This window comes from Meriones unguiculatus, chromosome 8 (assembly GCF_030254825.1).
Source record: "Meriones unguiculatus strain TT.TT164.6M chromosome 8, Bangor_MerUng_6.1, whole genome shotgun sequence".
In the NCBI taxonomy this organism is placed as follows: domain Eukaryota; kingdom Metazoa; phylum Chordata; class Mammalia; order Rodentia; family Muridae; genus Meriones; species Meriones unguiculatus.
The window spans coordinates 117,681,021-117,700,148 of NC_083356.1; the positions used below are offsets into that span (position 1 = coordinate 117,681,021).

Sequence of the window (19,128 nt, forward strand, 5' to 3'; positions counted from 1 at the left end):
TTAACAGAGTTCTCCCATTCAATCCAGGTGTCCCACAAACATGGATTTTCCTTGTTTATGTCTGAGTAAGCCTCTACTGTACATACACAGCACACTTTCTTTGCCATGCATCCTTTGCTGATTCTGTAAGGCTGTTAAGAGGCCGTGGCAAACGCAAATGAGCAGTGTCTCTATTAGATCCTGACTTGGACTCCTTCAGGAATATACCGCAGAAAGGTATAAATGGATCACAGGGCAGCTCAGTTTTCAGGCTTTAGAAGCACTGGCTGAGTTCTGTTAGTAGGTGGCTCTCATATTGTGGTTTCTGTCCTGGCACTGTAACAGGAGGCCAAATACAGAGATCCTTGACTACACTTCTGTTAGGGCTGTCTTTGATTTGATATATTTTTAAAAGTTAGTTACTTTAAGCACTATATATAATCCTCCATATTAATCATTGTCAAAGGAGCTTAAAATAAAATCACTCTTTCTCCTGGACTATTTCAGAAGCAAAGTTCTCATTTGATATACTGTATTCAGATTAGATGTGCATGGACATAGTGTTCATTAACTGCTGTTAAAGAGCACAGGAAGCTGGAGCCTGTTACTGGTCTACAGCGATTACCAAATGATTATCAAGCTTTGACAAAATACCAAATAAAAAGGAACATTGTTTATTCCCATAGATAAACACACATACACATCTATATCCACAAATATATACATAAGATATAAAAATCACAAGGTAATTTCTAATGTGACAATAAAATTTAGCAGTTGAATCTGTCATTCAGGATTATTTTCTTGTTTGAAAATACAATTTTTTCAAGACTTTCAATACTCAGTACATTTCCTGAAAAGCAAACTATATAATCCTGGTTTCTTTACATCCAGTCCTTAGCACATTCAAAGTCCTGTGTCTACAATGTGTGTTTTCATGGTTTTCAAGTATATGGGAAACATGGTCACTGCCCACCCTTGTCTAGTTCTTTACATGTGCCATGTTTAGGCCTAGTTCTACCAATTGATTTTTCTCCTCCTTCCTTGTACACCTGTTTGTTTGTTTGTTTTTTTCTCCTCTTACTGGATGCCAGACACTAATTTTTACATTATTGGATACTAGAGATTTGTGTGTTCCTTAACTAATTCAAGGCTTTGTTTTAAAATGTTGCCTGGAATCTATTCCTTTCTGTCAAATTTTTTCTAGGCTTTCTTTAGTGGGTCTAGACAGCCATTAGTAAAGGCCTAATTTGGCCCCACCTGCCACAACCTGAAGAGACCTAGAACTCGGGGGAATGAAGAAACACTAGACGCATATACAGAAAACATGGGATTGGGTGGGCCGTGCATTCTGCTGGAGACACACCAATGGCAACTGGGAGACTCAGAGCACTAGCTAATCCAGAATCTCACCTCAGGAAGAGGACATCTGTTAGAGACCAGTCTCTGGTTGCAGCTGTCTGAGAGGGAGAAGCTATGGCTGAGTTTCTGGACACACTGGTTTTAGCCAAGAGTTAATCTTTAGCAACATCTGTACTTGGACCAGAAGGAAGCTTCACATCTTGGGAAGACTTGCTATTCCCATCATGAGTGGAACCTTCATTTCACATATTTCATCTGATTTCTTTAGTTATTTAAGGCACAGTCCTTGTTATTCCCATCATGAATAGAAAAGAAAGTTCTTAATGTCATTATAAAATAAAAACATTTCTTAATCAGTGAAACCAACTGCCCTATTTTGAAATTGTCAGAGACCCACAAAAAATGGACTCATTTTTAAGCAAGCCCTTCATCAAGGGCGTTCAGCAGAAACCATAACAATGTTAGCATTTTTAGACAACAGTTTAATTTAGCTGGGCTTGGTGGCACATGCTTGTAATCCTAGCTATGCAGGATCTGAGGCAGGAGGACCATAAGTCCAAATTCAGCCTGGGCTCCACAGTGAGTTCAAGGTCATCCTACACAATTTGTTGAGATCATCTCAAAATAAAAATGAAAAAGCAAGCTGAATAAACAGCTGAGCAGGAGAGAACTTGCCTATAATGCAGAAAGTCCTACATCCAGTCCCCAGTAATGGCGGTGAGGGGTGGGTCAAATGCATTGAGGTCACAAAACATCTTCAAGGTGATTCACCTGTCCTGGCTCAAAAATCATTATGATACCTTCAGAGTTACAAAGACCATTGTTTCGGGCTGCTTGTGGTGGGGCATGTCTTTAATCTCCGTAAGGGCAAGTGAATTCTGTAAGTTCAAGGCCAGACTAGTCTCCATAGAGGTCTAAGCTAACCAAGGGCACACAGTGAGACACTGTCTTAAAAAAAAAGAAAATCACTGTTTCAATAATCATTTTAATATTTTCTAATGTAATATTAAAGCAAGTTATTTTCCAATTTTTATGTTTTGGCAATAAAGAAAACAAAAAACTGAACAAAACAAAACAAAAAAAGCCATGATTGCAGCACAAATCTGTAGAGACAATAAGAAGGGAAAGTAATGGAACAAACACTGGCCCGAGCAAGCCGGTCCTGCTTTTTCTTACACGCCCCGCTTTGTATTGGTAAGACCAGATAATGAGTCGTGCTTTTTCTTTGTAACAATTCATTAATCAGAGAAATGATCCTTGCTAGTGTTTAGATGTTTTACTTAATTTGGTACCTCTGGCCTGCTGCCCCACTCGTGCCAAAATTATTATTTCTCACCCAGCAGGTGATAAATAACAACTTCACTCGTGATTAATACCACGAATCCTTCAACCTGACTAATGCAAGGGGGGAAAAAAACAGAAAACAAAAACCACAACTGGAGACCTACAGGCAAGTGGGTGATAATTGTGAGAACTGCAGAAGCTCTGCTCCACTTTCGAGGGGCCACCCACGGGAAATGAGGCGTTCGCGAACCGTCCAGCTGATCCCCTGAGGCTTCATTAAGCTCATCTCAGCAATATTCGCCTCTGCAGCCCCAGAGCTGCATGTTCTTGCTCCTAACACTAAGTTCTAAGTACCTTCAGAGAACAGAGACCAACTCACTTCTGCCTGCATTTAAATACATATTAAATGGATGACTGACCCAATAATAAATGAGAAAATGGAATTCTTACCCAAGTCTTAGACACTGTAATGGGTCATTTGGGAGCTACCCGTTCTCTTGTTACTTCTGAAATACTGCAATCGTGCACAAATGTAGTTTTGCTCAAACCCACAACAAAGTTAACATTTGCTATTGGCAAAAAGGAAAGCTCTTTGCAATGGCCAGTAACTGAAGTCACACGATGCCGTCAGCTTTATTCCTATCGCTTAGCACTAGACACAAGCAGTGGCCAGGCAGAGAGAAAGGACCCTGAGCCTTCTCAACACACTCCTTTACACAGTACTTCTTTTTGGTGTGTGTGTGGGAGGTAACTCACCTACTAATCTACTAACCCTGGATGCTCTGACATACATAGGTAGCATGCACTTTGGCCACCCATACTTCCCAGTTTCAGTCCCAAGTCAAATGGGTTTAGTCGATCAGGTGAATATGGCCTACAGATGTTTGGCAAACTAATTTTCTCCTTGTTTTAATGCCTTTACATAGGGGGATTCTAACATGGCAGAGCTCCCACCGCTAACACCGGTCCGCCTCACTCTCCTCATCACCTTTCTGCCTGAGTTTGGGGCTGCTTGCTACAGAGAGACATGGGGCAGTGAAAACAAAGCACAGTAACATGGACAGGGGTGTATGACCACAAGCGGACATCCTCAGGAATCACAGGTTAAGCACCTACTTCATCTAAAAAATGTTTTACCTCATCTACAGCAATGTGTGACAGAGCACCAAATCACTTAAAAACTGTACAGTGGTTTAAGAGGCGAGGAAACTGAACAGGGCTGAAACCAGGGCTGGGTGTTAGGGTTAACCAGAATCTGAAATGAAAAAAGAAACAATCTGGAACAAGACCCACCTTTACTCATTAGCCAGGCAGGGAAAGCGAGTCACCTCCATCTAGAGCTGATGTAGCACAGGCCTCTCCTTACACTAGGCGGGAGCAGAAGACCTGAACAAGTAACCAAGTGTAAGCTGGTACTCAAGAGCTTGGGAGTCCTAGCCCGGACCAGCCCCCAGCCCCCAGCACCAAAGCTAGTAACTTTCAAAAGGAAATCTATTTTCTATGATTACGAGAACAAAGTATTATCCAACTTACTGAAATAAACTTTATTGGGCTGTAATTTACATATAGTAAAATGCAGTTTGATAAATGTATATACCTTATAAACATCAGAATCAAAATAAATTCTAATTGTCCTCTAAAAAACATGTCCCTCTGCATTTAACCCATTAAGAATAAACACTCTGACTGCAGGCAGCCAGTAGGCTGTTACTATAGGTTAATTCTGATCTAAATTTCACACGCTGCCCTCTCCAGAGTGATTACTTTACACAACCTTGTCTGTGTGTTGAATGAACACAGCACTCTGGGGGCTGGGCTGGCAGATAAGAGTGGCCACTGCTCTGAGGTTCAGATCTCAGCACCTACAATGCAGCTGTGTGTAACTTCAGCTCCAGTGGACCTGGCCTCTGAGCATACCAGTGCACACTTGGTATACATACAAACATGCAAAGACTCACCCACAAGATTTTTAAAACCTTTCAAAAAACAAAACCCGAAACTGAAGTGGGGCAAACGCCTATAATCCCAGCACTCTGGGGATGGAGGCTTGCAAGTCTCTGAGTTCCAGGCAAAAGCTACATCGTAAGGCACTTTTTTGTTTTTCCCCTCTATGGGATTAAAAGATGAAACTTAATTAGCCCTTAAAAGTTTACCCTGAAGCCTGGCATTGGCGGCACACATCTTTAATCCAAACACTCAGGAGGCAGAGGCAGGCAGATCTCTGAGTTTGAGACCAGTCTGGTCTAGAGAAAGAGTTCCAGGACATTCAGGGCTACACAGAGAAACCCTGTCTGAAGGAGGGGGAGGGCGGGGGAAGTGTTAACTTGGAGATGAAATAGAAATGATAACGAGAAAGACCATGTCAGCATGGAGCAGAGAAGGGCTCCTCCCAAAATCCCACTTCTTGTTGAGAAGCCAATGGCAACTGAGGGGAGGGAAGGTCACTTTTCTCTGGGGGAAAGGAAAGCCCCTGGTAGTGTGCCCCACAACCTACAGCAGATGACATACACGAGCAATTTGACTTAGGCTGTAAAAACTTTCTAATGTTTTTTAAAGACAGGAAGTTGGGGAGGAGATGATACTGGAGAGCAAGTAGAAGGTACTGGGCGAAGTGAGAGAAGGACATGACTAAAATACTTGTATGCATGTATAAAAATTTTTTAAAATTACTGTTTCTGTCTCCATTTCGTCTTTTGTAAACTGGAGGTAATAGCTACCATTAAGCGATCTGTGAAGATTGAGATAGAAATACTTGGTAAAGGATAAGAAGGCAGTACCAAACAACTATCACTCGCAACATATTAATGACAGATTTATATCTGATTCTTTAAACCACCACTAATGGTGTAATGGGACAGAAAACACTGGAAAATCTGAGACGATATATAATTCTTATGTTTGCATATGAATTCCCATCAATATTCCTATGAAAACTACCCTCCCTTCACCAAAAATAAAAATAAAATATCAAGATGTTCTTGTCTCCATAAAATAGTTCTATCACATTGTCCCTGCCCTAGTGAAATAGCATTTAATTCACTTTAGGTGAGAAGCATGTTCAGTCTGTGGCTCACTGATGACCTGTGTCACCTGTGCTTTCTCAGTGCACATCTTTAAATAACTTTCCCACGATCAGTTTCACCATGTACTGAGTACTCTCAGAGCACACACATCAACTGCTTTCCTTAGAGAGTTGTTTATTCTACACATAAGAAGTTCAGTGAATAGCAAAAAAGATCAAAGAAAATGAAACAACCACAGTTGCTTAAGGTTTATTTTTATATGCTCATAAAGAAACAAAATGTCAAGATATAGAATATAATGTAACAAATCAAACAATTGAAAATGAAGGTGTACACAAAGAACAGTACAAAGAACATGTCTAGGACAGTATCAACTTGAGGTTTCAAAAAACAGTTTTTTGGTTTTGAAGTTCTGAAACTGCTATCATATTGTTCAAGTAATACATATTTCAAAAGTAAGATTTTTTAAGTAATAATTGACGTACAAGTCTAAGACAATCTGCCTTTACCCCGGTCTTCAAAATAGTGCTGTTCAATTCTCCTACAGAAAGCAAGGAGGTTGCTGTAGTGTTTCACCTTCTCACAAAGCTCATCACTGGTCAAGCGGGTGGTGAGAATGGTGTACAAGTGGCCAAACACCAGAGCGTCGAGTTCAGTCGGCCTAAAATGAAGTAAAGATGACAGAAGCATGAGAGGGCCCTCATTCTTCTGTTAGAAAGCATCCTATTTAAAAAAGACATTTTATTCATCAATTTAAAAGAAAAAGTCCCAGGAATAAATCCTATCACAACTTGATAGTTTTTTTTCCATTTTAAAACATGAAAAAACCCTACGACTTGATAGTTGTATGGCTTGTTCTGGAAGAATTACTTAACTGCATTTATTATTTTAATTAACAAATAAATAAAGTTTCTAATATTCCAGTACTATGCTAAAGGGAAAAAAAAAGATATTCTAAGACATCACGAACACACACACACACACACACACACACACACACACACACACACACACACACAGCAGGCTCTCCAGGTACTCGTTACATCAATAAAAAGGTGATGTGTTTCCTAGTCCACTCTCAACTGCATTGAGTGAACTGTTTTCCTCACCAGGGTTTGTAAGTTCTAAAGGCAGCAGTGCCTGAAATTTTATGTCCCTAGCTCTTAGTACAGTCTATGTGCTCTCCGGGATTTTGTGCCCTGCAGGGTGTGGGACCTTTTCCTCTAACAATAGTTGTTCACAACCTTTTGCCTTCTTCCCTCTTTTGGTGGAATGATGGAGTACTATCTGAAGTGAGACATGCGGCCTGGCACACTTGGACCCAGTCAGAAACACAGTCAATTCAAGGGGGTCTTGGGTCAGAGAGCAGATTCTTATCTGAAAATAAAATAAAATATGCAACTATTGTCATGTTAAAGAAGGCACACAAAAGATGGCTTTTTTTTTTTAATTACAAGTGCCCTTCAACTTAATGGAACCATCATTTTTTCCATCATAAACGGAGAATCCTTACAAATATCCTTACAAAGAACCAAGGTCACAAAATGGATAGAGGCAGGTTAAAGTACTTGACTAGAAGTTATATAAACACTAACTTCCCTACATCCCTAACACATGTCTTAAAAAGAGAGGTCTTGCACGTGGGGACTGATTGACTTAATCCAATTAGAGTGTCAATCTTCCTTCACTTCTTGTTTGGCTGGACCTTCTTTATCAGTAAGTGAAAGCTCTGGATGAGGTCAACAGTGAGTCTGTGTTCAAATTACTGTGGGTCAGAAGTATCCTTTAAGAGATCAAAATGTCATACAGCTGTGAAACTCCAGTGGCACTGAATTTTTATACATGGCTATGTGCATACAAAGGCTGACAGTGCAACCATAGCTACTTCAAAGTTGCTTTTTATAGTTTATAGTCTATGAGGAAGTGGTATAGTAATTGAACCAAACAAAGCAAACACATTATCAAAGTATATTTCGTATAATCCTTAAAATCTGGGACAATGTTTCCTCAAGTAGTCCTGGCTGGCCTGCAACTTTCTATGTAGGTCTAACCTCAAACTCACAAGTTCACCCGCCTTTGCCTCCCAAGTGTGTCTGCCATCAGGCCCTACAAATCTTACAAATTTAAGTGATGCACATGAACTGACTGTGATTTTTATAAATTACCAATGCACACAATTCCTTTTAAAAAGGACACTTGTGAGACTGGCAAGATAGTCGTACAGGATTAAACACTGCTGTCCAGCCTGATGACTTGCGTTCTATCTTAGGAACACACGTTAGAAGAAGAAAATCAGCTTCCACCCACCCTGCTGCAGAGAAACAAATATAAGTTATTAAGTTACTAAGTTACACAATATATGAACTTCTTAAAACTCATTAAACCAGTCTTAAAAGCGCCAATTTTTCTAAATGTGAATTTGCACCCCTCACCCCAAAGGCAACAGGTTCAGAAAACCTGCAACTCTTAGGAAAGACAAGGACAAAACAACAAAAAATACACTTGTGGCAGAGAGATGGCTCAGCAAGCAAAGGGGCTGGCTGCATGCCTGGTAACACACACTCAATCCCTGGGCCACACACTGCAAAAAGGAGAGAACCAACCCAAAATCCATGCTCTGACCTTCACCCACAAGCATGATCCCCGCACATACGCATACGGCAAAAACATTCTCAAAAATTTACTTTACTCAGCATTTGTCCAATATATTGTTGAATCGTGCCAAGACCGTCATGTATCTGCTCTTCAATTTCTTTATTATACTAAGAAAAACAATATTACTTTCCATTCTTGTGCTTAAAGGGGTCTCCGAGGGCTGTGATTGTGTGTATGGGTATGAGGCTAGTGCTCACACATGCCATTTCTCTTCCTATGATCTTTAAGATATTTTAAAGGTATTATTGCCTTCAAATCGGCAGACTTTTTATTAGAAAAACATTCTAAAATGACACATTCTTAAAGTCCTGCTACCTTATCTTGAATCATCAAACTTTCTGTTGGATATTTATTCTTTCATTTGAATATCAAAATGAAAACAGTACTGCAAAATGTGAACATTTTCCTAATCTTTTCTATTTAAAATTTTCTCCTGCCCATTCTTTTTTCCTAATTTATTATTATCTTGTGGATTTCTATGATAGTCTTTATAGCATCATCTAATTCCAAAACCATTAATTATGTCTAGGTGTCTCCTAATTTTTTTCTATCTTTATTTGGTTTTTCGAGACCAAATTTAGTTTTTATTTGGGGTTCTCTGTGTAGTCCCGGATGTCCTAGAACTCGCTCTGTAGACCAGGCTGGCCTCGAACTTATGGAGATCCTCTGCTTCTGCCTCCCGAGTGCTGGGACTAAAGGCCTGGGCCACCACCGACTGGCCCTAATTTTTTTCTAATAGTATTTATTCTGCCATCTCTTCAAACTGCTAAAAATATCACACACACATAATAGTGAGCTTCAAAACAGCTACTAAAGGATGTTGTCTTCTTTCTCACTTACTGTTCTTGCCATGAGATTTCCTTTAATTTCTTTTTCCTCTCTTTCTAAAAGCAAAGATTAACTCTTTTATCAAGAGCACCAGTAAGGTGGTTTTAATTTTAGAAAGTAAAAGTAGTCTACAAAGAAAAAGAAAATCTGTCACTGTTCAATATATGTGAGAGCCAAGGGTAGGATTCAAGGCTTCTAATTTAGAATCTAATCTATGTATCTTAAGCTAATACCTTACCAGCTAAGATACTGTGTCTCACAAAGAAATTACGTCTGCCAGAGATAAATGAAAAAAAGGTTTGTCCCAGGGCTACACAGTAGTTGCCTTATCTCCAAAAATTAAATAAAATAAAAAGATTAGGTACAATTAAAAATTAAATATACTCTTCAATCACAATTGTTGGCTAGCATCATATAAGTATATATATATGTATAGTGTATATATACAGTATCATATCATATACTTATGTGACACTTATATAAGTATCAAAATTTTGAATACTGACTTCTTAAATACCAATTAACCATCAAATGCATGTGTTCTGTTTTGCAACTGTCTAAATTTCAATTTCTTTTGTAAGTTAAACAGAACTGATTTGTTAACAAAAGTATTATTTTTAACTTTCCTCTAAATCACATGTTAAAAGATCCCTAGTTAATAACACTTTGACAATGACTTTACCTAAAAATTATTCTGCTGCCCTCTACAAAGGACAGCATGTGCAACAAAACTCACTAGTAAATAAGAATAAGACTTCAAAACATAAAATAGATACCCCTTCTCAACTTTCGAACTACTAAGAATCCAGTCTCAGAAAGAGAAAGAACTACACAATACTAGCATTTGGGTGTATTCTTTGTGGAAGGGACGAACCATTGAAACCACAACACTGCTGCACAAGCCCTAACCCCCCGGCCTGGTGGATCCACAAGCCTTCTGCACAGAGATTACAGGCCCCAACTTTTACCTTAACATCATCTTATATGCCGAGTCGTATGTATGTTGTATATATGTGTGTGTGTATTTTTATATTACTCATGTTAAAAAATGATGCAACTGAGCCATTTCCAAATTGTTATCATATTCATTTTTACTCTAAAGGCTACAGAAGATGAATGTCTCTGAAGAATAGAAATCATAGCACAGAAGTCCTTAAAAATCTAGGAGGCCACTGCTCCTGGGGAGGGCCTGTTTGGCTCCCAGTACCCAAGTCACAACTCACAATCACCTGTGATCTCTAGCTCCAGGGCTCTGGCCTCCATAAGCATGTGCACTCACATGCACACAACCAGTCATATAAACAGAGATTAAAATAAACTGTTTAAATTACTGGAGCTGCAGAGATGGTTCAGTAGCTTAGAGCACTACCTGCTCTTCCAAAGGACCCAGATTTGGTTCCCAGCACCCAACACAGCCCTAATTCCAGCTCTATGGGATTCAGTGCTCTCTGGCTCTGTAGGAACCAGCTACCAACCAGGCAAGCATGCACACACAAAAATAAATATATTTTTTTAATTAAAAAGAATCATCCTAGGGGCAGGAGATCACTCAGTAGTTAAAGCACATCCCACATTAGCAATTCAGACCCTGGTGCACACATAAGTGACAGGTGGGCACAGTGTTCCCCTGTCGTCCCAGCTCGGAAGGCAGAGACAAGAACCTCCCAGCAAGCTAGCCAGTGAGAGGAGCCCTGTCAACCAGCTCTGGATTTGACTGTAAGAGACCCCACCTCAAGGCAGAAGAAGGTTCCTCACAGCAGTCTCAGGCTTACACACACAAACACACTCACACACATGCATGCACACCATACACACACACACACACACACACACACACACACACACCACACAAAAACACATGGAAAGAAAAAATTATCAACCTAAAAACATTGTTTAATAATGAGCCAATACAATGTTAGTGTTCTTAAGAAAGCCACTGAGATTAAAGTATTAATTTAAGCTCATTTTATACTGGATTTATAGAATGGACAACTATTTTCAATGCATTAAAATTATAATTTTAATGAAGGAAAAATTTTGCCTATGTTAGCATTATTTTAAAAATTGTAACAGAACGTGAATTACTCAATTTAATAATACATATATTAGATCTATATTCCCTAATGACTAGATTTAAGAGTATCTTCATATCTTTAAGGGATAAACAGTTCTGGTCCATCTGAGTATTCTGTTGCTTTTCTTCATGACTCTCTGGTCCTTGAGCATCATTCACTACAGACTGAGGTTGTGTTAGCAGCACATTCATGGTTTTTTTTTTACTTGAAAGTTGAAGCACAGCAATCTGGGAGGCAGAGGCAGGTGGATCTCTGTTAGTTGGAGGCCAGCCTGGTCTACAAAGTGAGTCTAGGACAGCCAGGGCTACACAGAGAAACCCTGTCTCAAAAAAACCAAAAAGAAAGATTTTAATATTTTGTATTTTCATAGCATCTTGAATTATCTCTATCAAAATCTTTGTGAAATTATAGAAAATGTGATTGATCTACAAGACTGACCTGAAGAAAACTCAATGATAAGGACTAGATTTTAGAAATCTGTTTCCCAGAGCCAGCACTATGCCTAAGAGCCAAAGAGGAGATCAGTGTTTATGAGTACAAAAATAAACTTTGAAGATAAGTCTTTTATGTATGTTATCTCGGCAATGAACCCTGCTGCGTGAGAGTAATACCTGTGGACAGAAGGCCCCCTCCATCCATGACATGACGAGGAGACTGGAGCCCCTTCCTGGCACAAGAAGAAGAGCTGCACAACTGGTGCAAGGAAAGCAGAGCCAGAAGTTCTTCTTGAGAAAAGCCCTGCCTTTGTGACACAAGACATGTAGAGCCTCTATACAAAGCAAAGCCACATCACAACGACAAAACATCTTACTGCTTATTGAAGAAATAAGGCTGTGTTCCCAGTCTCTGCGAAAGGGCTTGACAGCACTGGTCTACGTCTTCTAAGACCTGCACAGGCAGTGAGCCAAAAAGAAAAAAATCCAAATGAGCAAAACAATACAAAGTATGGAAGACTATTTGTATCATAGTTCATGACAAAAACAGAGTCAGCTTAACTTTTTAAGACCACAGACCAGGTACATGACATAAATAATGCTTTTGATATTTATGGGAATTTGAGTATAAAAGACGATTAAATACAAGTACATTTAAGTTAGATCACTTTTTAACAAAAAAAAGTTACTTTAATAAAAAAGACTTTTATTCCCTAAGCATTGTTTTCCTGAGTCCACGCAGTCAATGATCTCGCTCATCTTTGAAGGGGGAGGGCAAGGCGGCAGCTCCATAAAAACGGCAGCTGACAGCTGCCGCGGACTCATCTCACTCTCCCCAGTCACTTGGTAGGCCCTATTCTAGCACACATCAGTGAGATGGCCAGCTAGAAATCAGGGGTAGCCTTGGCAACAAGAACACCCATCAGCTTCAAGATGCTCAACCTAATGACTGAAAATTTACTGTTTTCATTTTTTGTTACATTAGTAAACTTAGGATCCCCTCACCCCCAAAAAGCCAGGTATGTTAACTACTATACTTAATAAAGTTTTTTTTAAGCTCTGATGCTACAGATCTATTTACTGACATAAAAGATTCCCACAGTGTACTATTTAGGGAAAGAAAAAAAATCAAGTTATAAAACAGCAGGCATAATATGATCCCATTTGAGGACAGTATTACTAAGACATCTAGAAAAATATTCTCCAAATGAGAAGAGGCAATTCTGAGGTGGTAGGATTTCAGAAAACTTTATTTATCACATATTCTATAAGCAAATAAACATTTCACAAAACAAATAAAACTACATCTCACAAGAGAGAACAGCAGCAAGTATCTGGCTATTTATGTTACAATATTACACTGACATATTTTGGTAAAGTGTTGTCAATTTTACTGCACAGGGGCTGGAGCTTCTGTAAACTTCACTGTGTGTACTGACCTGGTCCAGAGTCTTGTTACCCCAGCCTATAGCCTTCATTTTACGTTTCACTTCCCATTGCTTTTGATAGGCCAAAATGTGGTTCAGAGGCCAAGGGTAAGGAGATCCATACCTAGTATGAGTGATCTAAAGTAAAAAGACTTTGTGAAATGCAGAATCCTTCCTTTAAAAAAAAAAAGCATTTTATAAACAATTGTAAAAAGTATGTATTTCCAGAGAGTACACATAAAGCAACTAGGGGGGGGGATATATAGCTTACAATATAAAAAATTAAAATTTTAAATGATTCCCTTTAAAAATATATAAAGTTTATGTACTTTACAACCAGTTCTATCAAACAATGACACATAGCTTCCCTAAAATGTATGTGCAAGCAAAATTAAAGTAAGTGAAAAACTGTATCACTAATGGTATAAACCACAATGTTTCATTTATGAGCAGGGACTTGCGATTCTGAGCAAAAGTGTTTTCTCATTAAATTTTAATTAAGATGAATGCTGCAGAACCACTCACCTCCCCTACTGTAGCTTCATCACACCACTGGAGATACAACTAGGAACAAAAGAACAGTCACTGAAACTTTAAAATACTGAAAAGGGTCAAAGTTATTTCTTGCCAGAATAATTCCTAAGAAGCCAACTTCGTGAATCAAATATATGAGCCCCCCTGCCCCTTCTTGGCTAATTCACTACACAGAATTATTAAATTTATTGGCAGTTCTTTACAGAAAACATTTCTTTTTTACAGAATATGTCTAAACATTATTTTATGTGTATTAATAAAGTAAACTTTAAATGGCTAAAGTAAAACAGTGAGTAGAAAAAAAACTAGAGCCACAAACATGAAGAAAAATACTATAGATAATGATCAAATGACTCAGCTGACGACCCCAGCCCGAGAGTCCCACTTTTCATGGCTTTAAGGTAGCCCATAAGGAAAAATTTAAATGCAAAAACAGATTATACAAGATTATATTTTATTTCAAGGCTTATAGAATCTTATACCTCTGCAGTCAGCAGCATATTGTTCACTAATTCCATGTAAGCTTTCATTTCTGCTTTTTGGACTTCATCCAAGCCATCACTAAGAGAATGGCCCTAAAGGGAATTTAAAAAATTTTAAAAGAGCATCATATTAAATACACAAAATATTTCATTTATCTTACTATTGTAACAAGTAATATAACATGTAATTTCCAATGGACTAATTTCCAAAACACTTTTTATTAAAAACAAAATTACTGCCTATAAAATTATACCCGAGCTCGGCAGTGGCAGTGGTGGCACTCGCCTTTAATCCCAGCACTTAGAAGGTGGACACAGGTGGATCTCTGAGTTCGAGGCCACCTGGTCTACAGAGCAATTTCCAGACAGCCAAGGCTGCACAGAGAAATCCCGCCACAAAAAATAAAGAAAGAAAGAACAATAAATAAATAAATAAATAAATAAGGAAAAATATACATAATAGTCAATCACTAAATAGTATTAATTTGTCACTATATAAAAATATATTTCCAATAGACAAAATTATAGGAAGAATTACTTCATAAAGGAGAAAACAATGGTCAGTAATAAACCCTGTATTTTTCAGGAATAAATCTTAAAAATAAAAGAAATGCCAAAAGATGTGCTACTTAAAATATGAGCAAAGAAAAAAGGCCAGTGTTGGTGAAGACATCACAAGGAGAAAGGCATGATGTCCAAACTCTCTAGATACTGTAGACATGGAGAGGTACATTAAACGATATAGCCTTTAGCTCAAACTGACAATCTGCTCCATAGTATTAGACAGTGTGTGCCAAAGCATCCCAATAGCCCACTTGCACAGATTTCTTTCTGTTTGCTGTTTGATTCAGAGTTTTACTATGTAGACCTGGCTAGTCTGAACTCACTATGTAGACCAAGCTGGCCTCACAGTCACAGAGATCTGCCTGACTCTAATTTCTGAGTGTTGGGATTAAGGTATATGCCACCATACCTGTCTTAGAAATTTATCTTAATGGAACAAGTATACATGTATATGCAAAAGAAAATTTATTTTAGCACTCATAAGTAGCAAAATAAATGGTCCCTATCCAAATGCCCATTAAGAACTATATAATGTGTACAATACAACAGAGATTCATGTAACAATTTTAAAGATATGCATCTGTGTGTAGTCATTAATATAAAATCATTTTAAATATATTGGTAATTTTACAGGATAAAATAGCACATAACAGTATGATCTGATTTTCTATCTACATTAAAGTCTGGAAGAATGTTTCCTTAAATATTAAGGAAAATGCTTAACAGTTAAAATCTAAATTAAACAAATGAAAGAACCACTCAAGTAGGTAACTTAATACTTTCAACTTCAAAACATATCCTAAATCTTCCTTCTCAAGATCAACCAGATCTTTAATAAGAATTTAAAGGTTCCATTTATGACAGAAATTCTCATTACCCTGTTAGAAAATTGTCTGCCATTTTCTAAAAATCAACCTACATCCTTGCTATTTTGATTTATATTATGAAGAAGTACCAAATTATAGTTTAGAAAGTTTTTCTAATAATTTACATCAGCATTTTATAAAGCTAGGATAAAATCAATGAACACGTTATGACACACTAGAGGATATGAAAAACGCACTCCAAAGCAGTTGTGGTCAAATGCACTGACTATTTTTTTCATTACCTTGGCTTTAACGAATTGGACTATTGGACCAAGTTCTGATACTACTTGATTTCCCACATGAATAAAAGGTACTTTTCCTGTTGAGGGAGAAAAGACGTGAGAAAACAAACAGTTTCAATAAATTAAAAGTTTATGCTAGTAAAAATAAAAAATAAAAATTAATAAGAAACTCAAAATGTTTTATTCATAAAGAAATAATGTAAAATTAGAGCCAGAAACATCTGCTTAAGTCTAAGTCATTTAAGCAATGACTGTCAAAAATTTTAAAACAAAAGAGCCAAGCACAGTAGCACAGCACTCTAATCCCAGAGCTCAGGAGGCTGTCGTAGGAGGATTCTAAGGTCAAGAACAGCCTTGAAAGTAAAATTCTTTCTCAAAATTCAAAAACAACTAAAATTCAGGCAGGGAGAAGAAAAAAGAACAAGTAGATTCATTTAGAGTTCTTGCCTGGATATATCAACACATCACTACGTTCTCACTTCAGAGCTAACATTATAATAATTACTCAAATTACATGGATCAAGCCAAGACACTAGTTCAAGATGAGTTAAAACTTTCAAAAGAAGTTTAAATGGAATTTCTCATTAGGGTACAGTATAAAACCTCAATCTGTATTGAAAAGTAGTTTTTCTTTTTCAAAAAAAGGGTCTGACTCTGTAGTCCTGGCTGACCTGGAACTCACTGTGTCAATTATACTGGCCTCACACTCCCAGAGACCCACCTGCCTCTGTTTTCCAAGCGCAGGTTAAGGTAGTTTTCAAAAGATTTCTTTTATGATTTCTAATTTTAAATCTGATACCTATTGAAGTAGTATATTTAGTACATAAATAAATGTCTTTGACTCAAAGAATTTACCATCTTAGAGACTATGCTAGTTTGAGTTATGTTCTCCCAACACATGAGAGAAAAAAAGAACAAACAGCATGCTTATGAAAATGTGAACACCAAGGGACATCACTCAGCTTAGAGCTAGTGTCTGAACAGCCTGCATGAGGCCTTAGTTTCACATCTCAGTGGGGGGGGTGGGGGGGGAGGGAGAGAAAGAGAAAAAGAAAACTGGTATCTTTAACCAAATGCCACATTAGAGAGTAATATTCCATTTTGATAAACACTAATGCTTAATACAATTATTAAATCTCTACATAGTAAGCTAGTCCACTCCAAATGTGAAAAGATGGAACACGCTGTCAGATTTAGTTCAACCAGAGTTCACACTAACAGCAGGCTTTCTCCTGCTACTCAAGTATCTTCACGTCTCTGGCTCCGTCAGCCTGAGGGTAATGGATGAGGTGCCTGGCAGCAATAAAAGCTTCATCTGCATCTATGGGATAACACTACAAAGAAAAGGCAAGCCTTTGACACACAACACGCACTAGAGAGATTTGGAAGGCTTTTCCCTCTTACCAATGGTGGATTGTTTCTACTGCTTTATAACTCAGAGAGAGAAAGAGAGAGAATATCTAAACTGGACAAACTCTGGGATTGGGCCATATTGTTTTGTTTTGACTTAGAAAAGATCTTTATTGGAGTAAATACAAGTCATCTGCGATTTTGGAAAAAAAAACTGTTTCATGCCTAGACAATACATAATGAAATATGAAGTGTAAGATTTTTATTATTTGATGTGTGTGAATGTGTGTACACATACATATACATGAACGACAGTATCCACAGAATGAAAGGAATAGGAACTGGAGCTGCAGGTGACTGTGAGCCCCAGAACATGGGTGCTGGGATCTGAACTCTGGTTCTGTAGGAGGCGCACAAGCTCATGTCTCCAGCCCCCTGAAGAATAACATTTTTAGAAGCATAATATTTCTTTTTCAAGAATTCGTTTCAAGTTCCTAGAGGTGAATACTTTCTTTCCTTGAAGATACATTAAATGGGGCTGGAGTGGAGGTTAGTGCTTGCTGCACAAGCATGAGGACCTAGTTCAGACTCCAAGGCCCCTCAGGAAAGGCCAAGAGCACTGTGACCCCAGTACTAAGAGGTGGAGACAGAAAGATCCCAGGGCTGGCTAGTCAATTAGTCTAGCCAAATGGTAAACTACTGGTTCCAAAATCTTACTTCAAAAGAAAAAAAAAATCAACAAAATGGTGGAGAGCTACAAAGAAAGACATTTCAACTCTGCTTCTAACGTGACACACCCACATACATATATGAAGCATTTATAGTAATAAAGCAGGACACAATGTGGCTGGTCAGCTGATGTGCATGTACACATAATAAAGGAACACAGTAAAAGTTCAAGCCACAGATGAGAAGTGGATGATCCTCTTCTCACTAGTTTAACCACAGGCATGTGCAGTCTTTATTGCAGGTAGCAAGCGAAAACTGTAGCGAGACAATTCTCGGCAAAGTAGAACTGTGTGTTGTTTCTCATTTTAGACAGAAGTCACTCCAGATCATTTTTGTCTTTTTTTGTCCATGTCTACGTTTGTATGTCTGTGTGTGTACACATGCACATGTGTATACCAGTGTACTCAACTCATGCAAGCATAAATGTGCAGAGGCCAAAAGTTGCCATCATTGTGCTTTATCATTCTTCTCTCAGTATCCACCTTAGTTTGATTTTTGAAACAGTCGACCACCGGACTTAGAGCTCAAGGATTAGCTAGGCTGACACACCTGTTTCCTATCCCTAGGACTGCAGGAGGTGCTGGCATGCCCAGCTCGGTGTTTGGGTGCTGGGGATCTGAACTCTGGGCCTTGTATGTGCACAGTTAAGTACTAAGCCATCTCTCTAGCCTTAATTATTTCTTTCCTTTTTTTCTCTAAAGAAAGCAATAACATGTTGTCAAGTCTGTATATTCGGAGAATGCTACCTAGAAACTTAGATGGCATCTAATCTGAGTATCTCATGCAACACATGAAGTCGCTGAAGTTCAAAGAGAAGGAAAATCCCCCAAAGAAATAGCTACTAACTGGACAAAATAACAAGATCAATGACTTCCTAACTGTTAGCCAAAAAAGGTTGATGTTCTAACCACCCGATGTTCTCTGCTTTAACAGTCTATTATAAGCTGAATATGGTGGTGCACGCCTTTAATCCCAGCACTCAGAAGGCAGAGACAGATGGATCTCTGTGAGTTCATGGCCAGCCTGGTCTACATAAAGAAGGACACGATGGAAACACAGAAGAAAGTGAACACAGTGAGTGGTGGTCTGAATGAAGATGGCACTCATTGGCTCATAGGGAGTGGAACTACTAGGAAGTGTGGCCGTACTGGAGGAAGTGTGTCACTGGGGGAGGGGTAGACTTTGAGGTTTCAGAAGCTCAAGCCAGGCCCAGGGTCTCCCTCTCTCTTCTTGCTGCCTGCTGATCTGGATGTAGAAGTCTCAGCTACCTCTCCAGCACCATGTCTGCCTGCAT

General features: G+C 38.5%; 1 protein-coding gene across 2 annotated transcripts in view; it reads right to left on the minus strand.

The window, feature by feature from the left end:
* Positions 1-5,881: 5,881 nt before the first annotated feature.
* Mtx2 (metaxin 2) overlaps positions 5,882-19,128 on the minus strand; it is a 52,608-nt gene continuing 39,361 nt past the window's right edge. For both annotated transcript variants that reach the window (XM_021650447.2, XM_060390432.1), the window contains exons 5-10: positions 15,756-15,832; positions 14,084-14,176; positions 13,593-13,631; positions 13,080-13,205; positions 12,018-12,094; positions 5,882-6,309 (exon numbers count right to left, since the gene is read on the minus strand). In XM_021650447.2, coding sequence (XP_021506122.1) covers positions 6,138-6,309; positions 12,018-12,094; positions 13,080-13,205; positions 13,593-13,631; positions 14,084-14,176; positions 15,756-15,832 — 584 coding nt within the window. In that variant the 3' untranslated portion in view covers positions 5,882-6,137. The remainder of the gene's footprint in view (positions 6,310-12,017; positions 12,095-13,079; positions 13,206-13,592; positions 13,632-14,083; positions 14,177-15,755; positions 15,833-19,128) is intronic.